Source organism: Adiantum capillus-veneris, chromosome 11 (genome assembly GCF_014529385.1).
Source record: "Adiantum capillus-veneris isolate H3 chromosome 11, ASM1452938v2, whole genome shotgun sequence".
NCBI lineage: Eukaryota > Viridiplantae > Streptophyta > Polypodiopsida > Polypodiales > Pteridaceae > Adiantum > Adiantum capillus-veneris.
This window is the reverse complement of record NC_140941.1, coordinates 73,917,586-73,925,710: the sequence shown is the minus strand read 5'-3', so window position 1 is coordinate 73,925,710 and position 8,125 is coordinate 73,917,586. Positions and strand designations below refer to the sequence as shown.

Here is an 8,125-nt window from a genome sequence, read left to right as displayed (position 1 = left end):
AGCCAATATATTGACTTTATTAAAATGAGTGAATATGTACTTCATTGGTGGTCATCATGAGCCAAGATGTCAAACTCGTTCCTGCAATCAGGACATACATTCTGCAATCCTCCATTGATGGTGTCCATGCGCACTTTTGGTCTTGACATTTGATAGTCAGCACCACAAGTGTGTCTTCTAGTTGTTGCTTGAGAAGTAAAGCTGAAACCCACAATGCAAATGCTGCAAACCTTGTATTCTTCCTCCTCCTTTTGCATTATATTACCATTCATCCTATTCTCCACATTGAGTGGACTACATATCTCTGCTGAATATTTGTGTAAAAGCCCATCACTTGGACAATATGTATAGTGGACTACTTCCTCTGGAGAGAGCCCTGCGGAAATCATCATAAGAGAAATAGCAGCTTGATTCGCTTCGGTGGAGTACACCTCGACCTCCTGCTGCTTCTCTCCTTCCTCTAAGGGTTCTTCTCCTGACTTCTCCTTTGTTGCAGCTTCTTCTTCTTCTTCGTCTTGGATTTCTTCTTTCTCTTCCACCTCCTCGTCCTGTAGCTGGTGTGTTTCTTCTAGTTCTTCCTCCTCCTCTTTTAATTCTCTTTCTTCTCAATTCTCCTCCTCAACCTCCTCAACTTCTGCAGCTTCTTCTTCGTCGGCCTGCTCTATTTCTTTTTCTTCTGCTTTATCCTCCTGCCCAGAACAGCGCTGAATGGTGCTGCTGCTGCTAGCCGATAACCTAGCCAATGTCCCACCTAAAGAGCTGCCAGGAGGGACAACGCCCTTCCATGGTCTGTTAGGATGTGCACGCATGTGCCCATGGAGTCCTTTTATGGAGTGGAATTCTTTATAGCAAACACAGCATCTATATTGTACGTACTGCTGCTTATCCATACTGTCATCAGCGTTTTTCTTTTGTGCACCTGTAGAAATAGCGAAATGTTTCAATTTGATTAAATGGCACAAGAAGTTTTGGACAAATACTCACAATAATTCCCACATTGTGACTTACCTCAACATCATGAGCTTCTGTGAGGGAGGCACCGCATACCTAGCTAGGTATGCAGTGCCTCTCGAGCAGAAGCTCATGATGTTATGCATTGTATGAAAAACACTGAAAAAGACTCCGTTTTCCTACATGAGAAAATTTCTAAATCTTCTTGTGTGGCCTCTTTTAGTTTCTTATGAATGCAGAAGTTAAGTCTACTGATGCATGCAATGTGAGGAGCTTTGATATCACGGAACCTTCACTATTGTCATCCATGTTGGCCACGTCATGCCCTGAGTTTTTTATGTTGTGGCTCGATGAGAACTGCTGTACTTTGCTGGCATCAATCTCCAACATATAATTTTCTGGGTGGTAGTCTTGCGATGCTGGCTCTCTCTTATCTGCTTGTTGCTCTCGATCGTCTGCTGCTGCAGGAAATGAAAAAGAAGCTATATTATCATTGACAATAATATGGTTGTGGATGCACGTTGGTGGGAGTACTGGTGCAGTTTGGCCGGCAGCTGCTGCAGCTGGATCTCTATGCGGTTGTAGCTCAGCATCAGTCATAGCCGCCTGTCAGGAACCGAATTAATGCCCATATGCAGCTTAATTACCTCAAGAAAGACGGCTAAGGTGGTGCGTTTTTGGCATCAGAAACTACATAAGAAAGGTGGGTATTAGGTAAAGAACTTACTCGAGATGGCGTTCTCGTCCTTCACAGTAACGCAGTATAATTAGTAGCTAATTATACTGCGTGAGCGGCGCTGCGGGTACACTGAAATTGCAGGATAACGCAGCGTATTGAAGTGCATGAGCTAATTGTATATGCAGGGACAAGATCGCCAGCTCATCGATCGCATTTCTTGAATCGCGATCAGTGCGTAATTATTTCTTGAATCGTGCTAATCTCTTCCAACCTCGATCAGTGCGTAATTATTTCTTGAATCGTGCTAATCTCTTCCAACCTCGAGGGCAGGGGCCTAATTATTTTTTGTTATACATACATATATATTATCCTCAAAATGCGGCCTCAACAATCCATCCTAACTAATCAGCTGGAATATAAATATCCCACTCACACTTTTTGAAGTTCTGCACATACTATTGCGTGCTATAATTTGGGCGCCAAACTAGTCAGTGATTAGAGAGCCGCCTCAAGTAACCTAATCAACAAGTTTGGACATTTTGCCCGATTTTACTACCCTTTGAAAACTGCCCGACTTAATTTTCCGCAAAATTTGGCCCACAAGGCCCCTGCCTCTCAAAAACCAGCCTTCGAGATAAAAAATAAAGGCGTAGAAAACTTTAGGGCAAATTACCAAAATACCCTTCCAATTTGCCGAAATTCCCCATTCGCCCCTCGTATTTTCAGAATTCCCAAAAAGCCCCTCGTATTCTCTCAGCATACGGTTTCGTCCGAAATTGTTGAAAAAAACAGCGAGCAGCACCGAAACTGTCGCACACGAAAATTGTCGCCTCGCTAGCTCTGAGTCTCAGCAACGCAGGCAGCCAGCTCTGAGTCACAGCAACGCAGGCCATTGTCTGCTTACACGGCGGGCCTTGAGGTCGACAGGTCACAAAAACGAGGGAGTCTTCAGTGCATCTCTCTCCATGCCACAGACTAGTTGGGAGCCTTTTGTGCGATGTATGCGAATGGCTATGTGCAAGGCAAATGTCCATCCGCATAGTGCAAGATACAGATTGATGCAAGAGCTCGTTATTGTTTGTATGTAAAGAAGTGTGGTATTGCGGGTACACACAAGAGGGCAACCATGGCTGAGAGTAATGCAAATACATCGGAGAATAATGCTACCATGTCTGCAACTCTTTCTCTTGGTGCTCAATTTGAATCTCTTGATGTGCTTCGTTCAAAGGTTCAAGAACAAGCAATCAAGTCTCATGTGGAGCTTAGGCATGCTAAGCGTGATCGATCCAGATATACCGTTGTATGCAAGGCAGAGGGATGCATGTGGCGCTTGCATGCGTCTTTAGTCTCTGGTGGACCTGGGTGTATGGTCAAGGCATTTCATGATGAGCACACTTGTGGTGGTGCTTCACAACTTGGAAACAAGGAAGCCACTGCTGAATGGGTTGCAACAAGGTACGTAGAGAAACTTGGAGACCATCCAATGTATAGGCCAAAGGAGCTCATGGCCGATTTGCGTCGAGAAGTTGGACTGTCAATTTCGTACAAGATTGCTTGGAAGGCAAAGCAACTTGCTTTGGGTATTATTCATGGTGATCATGCAAAATCTTATGGAAAGCTTCAGTCTTATTACGACAAGCTTGTGGCTAGCAATCCGGGCACTGTGGCCTATTTGCAGAAAACCATTGAAGGTCGTTTTTTTCGAATGTTTCTTGCGTTCGGAGCATGCATCACTGGTTTCACGCATTGTCGTGACTTTATTGGGTTGGATGGCACATTCCTGACAAGCAAATATCTTGGTGCTTTGTTGACAGCCACAGGGATTGATGCTATGGGGGGCTTGTTTCCGATAGCATTTGGTGTTGTAGATGCAGAAAATGAAGACAATTGGGTATGGTTTTTGCAAAATGTACATGATTGTATGGCGAGCGTCAATGCAATTACTTTTGTATCAGACAAGCAAAAAGGTCTTCTCCCAGCAGTGGAGCTTGTCTTTCCAGGATGTGAGCATGCATATTGTATGCGCCATTTGGATGCTAATCTCAAGAAGAAATGCAACAATGGAGAATTTATTCGGTTGTTTTGGGTAGCAGCTTATGTTAACACTATGAGCGACTATGACACGGCTATCCAAGGGATGAGAGTTATAAGTCCTGCCACGACGGACTACTTATTGACTACTTCACCCCCTTCTCATTGGGCGACGACACACTTTAAAGGAAAGCGTTATGGGCATCTTACATCCAACATTGCTGAGTCATTGAATGCATGGTTGCTTGAGGATAGAGATAAGCCTATCATATCTATGCTTGATATCATTCGTCTCCAATTAACAGCTTGGTTCTATGCACGTGGAATGGAGGGAAAGAAGGCATGTGAGTCTTTAGGAGATAGAGCACAGTTTGCATTGGTTGCAAACGTAGAGAAGAATTTGCGTGAGGTTGGAAATAGTGCTCGGCAATATCGAATCTTGCCCTCTAGTGATATGGTTTTTGAGATCTTGACAAGTACAAAAACATGTGTAGTTGATGTATGTACAAGGTCATGCTCATGTAATAAGTGGCAAACATTTGAAATTCCATGTGCTCATGCTATTGCAGCTATTCTGTTCAAGAGAGAGTGTGTTCAATCGTATGTACATAAGGCATATGCTTTGCAGGCCTATTGTAACACTTATAGTGGTGTAATAAGTCCAATTGTGGATGCAAGTGAAGATGCTAGTGATCAATTGAAACCACCTGCCACACGTAGGCCACCTGGGCGTCCTAGAAAACTTCGTATTAGAACTGAGGATCGCTTCAAGGAAAAGCGTATTTTCACATGCTCACGTTGTGGTGGTCTTGGCCACAATGAGCGTTCTTGCAAAGCTCCAATTGCAGATTGAATATGTAGCTGGGATGTGGCTTCATTTTGTGTGGGAAAGTCACAATGCGTGGGAGGAACTTTCTTTCCGATTATAGTGGGGATTTGGCTTCATTTTGTATTAGAAAGCCATACCACATTTTCCTTGCGATTTGCTCTATATGTAGCGAAGATTTGACTTGTCTTCATTTTGTGTCGAAAGCTTGAATGCATTACTCTCAGCATGTGAGAGATTTTCTTTCCGATTATAGCAAGCATTTGGCTTCATTTTGTATGAGGAAGCCAGCCATACCACATTTTCCTTGCGATTTTGTTGTATATGTAGCGGAGATTTGACTTGCCTTCATTGGTTGTCGAAAGCTTGAATGCATATGAACGATTTTCTCTCCAATTTTCTTAATTTAGGACTTGGGGGTATTTTGGGAATTTTCAAATTATTTAAGGGTATTTTGGGAAATTTTAGGTGTATTTTATGGGCAGATTGGGAATTTTGAAAATACGAGGGGCATTTTGGGAATTTCATCAAATTAGAGGGGTATTTTGGTAATTTGCCCAAAATTTTAAGGTTTCTGTTTACTTCGTTAGCGTAGAAGCCGAAATCGCAATGCTGGTTGGAGGTGACACTTTTTAACGGGAAAACGTATATCAGCTATCGGCTATTTTCATCTCGCTCAACTACGCTTTTTTATCGGATCACAGGCAGCACTCACACCTTTCGGAACAACTCCCTCTCCATGTTGTGTTTGATGTGAAACAAGGGTCTATCCTTCGTTAGCGTAGAATCCGAAATCACAATGTTGGCTGGAGTTCGTCCACGTGGGGACACTTTTTAATGAGAAAACATTTATCAGCTATCTATCGGCTATTTTCATCTGGCTCAACTGCCCTTTTTTATCGAATCACAAGCAGCGCTCACAACTTTCGGAACAGGTTCCTCCCCATGTTCTGTTTGATGTGAAACAAGGGCCTATCTCCAGTTGCAATCATCTAAGGGTGCATCTTGAAGGCATCTGGCTCTACGGAAGATGTTGATATGGGAGCCAAGGATTGCAAGCAGCGCTCACAACTTTCAGAACAGCTCTCTCTCCGTGTTCAGTTTGATGTGAAACAAGGGCCTATCTCCAGTTGCAATCATCTACGGGTCTACGCAAGATGCTGATATGGGCACAAAATTCAGTCAAGGATCGCAGACAGCGCTCACAACTTTCAAAACAGCTCCCTCTCTGTGTTCTGCTTGATGTGAAACAAGGACCTATCTCCAGTTGCAATCATCTGGCTCTACGCAAGATGGTGATATGGGCACAAAATTCAGTCAAGGATCCTAGGCAGCGCTCACAACTTTCAAAACAGCTCCCTCTCCATGTTCTGTTTGATGTGAAACAAGGGCCTATCTCCAGCTGCAATCATCTTGAAGGCATCTGGATCTACGCAAGATGCTAATATTGGCACAAAATTCAGTCAGAGGCTGTTGAAAAAATATGTTGGGCTTGGCATGGTCTTGCTCAATATGTATGCCAAGTGGGGTGCGCTTGAGAAAGCACGGGAAGGAATGCCATTTGTTTTCAGCAAATGTGAAGCAATGGTCTCTCTCTGGATGCAATCAACTATGCATGCATCTTGAAGGCATGTGGCTCTAGGAAAGATGCTGATATGGGCACAAAAATTCACAATTATATTGTTAGTCAGAGGCTCTTGGAAAAAGATGTCGTGCTTGGCATTCCCTTCGTCAATATGTATGCCAAATGTGGTGCACTATAGGATATACCCAACATGGTTGTGGCAATAACGAAGTAATCAGATTTTTCACTAGATGCAAAAGAAAGGCCTTTTTCATGGCTAGGATGTTTTCACGAGATATGCACAACATTGTTGTGGCAACGAAGCATTGAGATGTTTTTAGCAAATGCGAAGGAAAGGCCTTTCTTCAAATGCAATCACCTATGCAAATAGGGGCTATTGGGGGGTTGTTGCAAAAACATGTTGTGCGTGGCAATGTGGCAAGCTTAATGAGGCCAAAACACTACTTGACAACATGGACTATCATGTTAGTGCCAAATGTAGTGACGTGCATCTACACATTGAAATCTTGTGCCACAAGCAAAGCTGTTGATAGGGGGAAGCAGATTCATGATGAGATTTGAGATTCCAAGACAGGGGTTTTTTAAAAGCCATGTTGTGCAGGGTAGGGTGGTGTGCTCTTGGACATGTAAATCTGAAACATCGTCTCTTGGAACAGGTTGATTGTAGGATGCTTGTTATGGCTGTGGCAAGGAAACACTCTACCGCTTTTACTAGTGGATGCAAAGGGAAGAACTCTCTTCAGATTCAAATCACCTATGTTTGCACCTTTCAACCTTGTGGCCTTACTTACGCAAGACGTCAATATGGGTAATAGAATTTACAACGAGATTGCCAGGTAGGGTCCGTTGGAGAAAGATGGCATGCTTAGTAGTGCTTTAGTTGATATGCCAAATGTGGTGCCGTCATGGAAACACGAAATATTCTTGATTGACATCGATATATCCTCTCTGTAATATCACTTGGAGCATGTTGATGCAGGATATTGGATGCAAAGGGAAGGCCTCTCTCTAGATGGAAATCACCTATGCCCACACCTTGCAGACCTGTGGTATTACAAAAGATGAGAGAATTCATAGTGAGATTACTAATCATGAGCTATCATGCCAAATGTAGTGCCCTCACGAAAGCACTAGATTACTGGTCAAGGGATATTATGCCAAATGGGGTGCCCTCAAGAAAGCACTAGGCTTACGCAAGATCTTCACTTGGGGCTGAAAATCTACAATGATATTGCTAGTCAAGGGCTATTGAAGAAACATGTTGTGCTTGGCAATGCTATGTGTATGTCAAATGTGGTGCCCTTATAAAATCAAATAAGTTTCTTGATGATCTTTCTTTCCATCAGCACATTGGTGAGTGTATATGCCGAACGTGATACTCTCACAAAGCTATTGATGGGGTTTTTATCCCTTAGATGTCGTTTCCTGATGCACATTGATTGCAGAATATGCTCAACATGGATGTGCCAAGGAAGCCTAGGCTTTTTTAACCAGATATGAGTGGAGTCCTTTCTTGAAATGCAATCATGTACATTGATGACCTAAGGCCTCACACAAGAAGTTCACATGGGTGAGTATATTGAGGATGAGACTGCTAGTCAAGGGAAATGAGCATTTTATTCAAAACCTCGTCTCTTGAAACGGGTTGATTGCAAGATGCCTGTTATGGCTTTGTGATGTTTTCATTGTTGGATGCAAAGGGAAGAGCTCTCTCCAAATGCAAATCACCTATGCTTGCACCTTTCAACCTTGTGGCCTTACTTACAGAAGACGTGAACATGGGTGAGAAAATTCACAACAACGAGATCTCCAATCAAGGTCTATTGGACAGAGATGGCATGCTTGGTAGTGCTTTAGATTATATGTATGCCAATGTGGTGCCATCAGGGAAGCATGAAAAATTCTTGATTGGCATCCTCTCGATAATGTCACTTAGAATGTGTTGATTGCAAGATATTGTCCAATATTGTTGTGGCAAGGAAACTTGTTTTAACCAAATGCAAAGAAAAAGACTTTCTCCAAATGCATTCACCTATGCTTGCACCTTGAGGTG

At 43.0% G+C, this 8,125-nt stretch overlaps 1 protein-coding gene across 1 annotated transcript; it reads left to right on the top strand.

Moving 5' to 3' along the window:
- The first annotated feature begins 2,610 nt into the window (after positions 1-2,610).
- Positions 2,611-4,514, top strand: LOC147447444 (uncharacterized). Its single transcript, XM_086523621.1, has one exon. It carries the CDS (start codon positions 2,757-2,759, stop codon positions 4,512-4,514), a length of 1,758 nt encoding a protein of 585 aa, XP_086379747.1. The 5' UTR covers positions 2,611-2,756.
- The last annotated feature ends 3,611 nt before the right edge of the window (positions 4,515-8,125 follow it).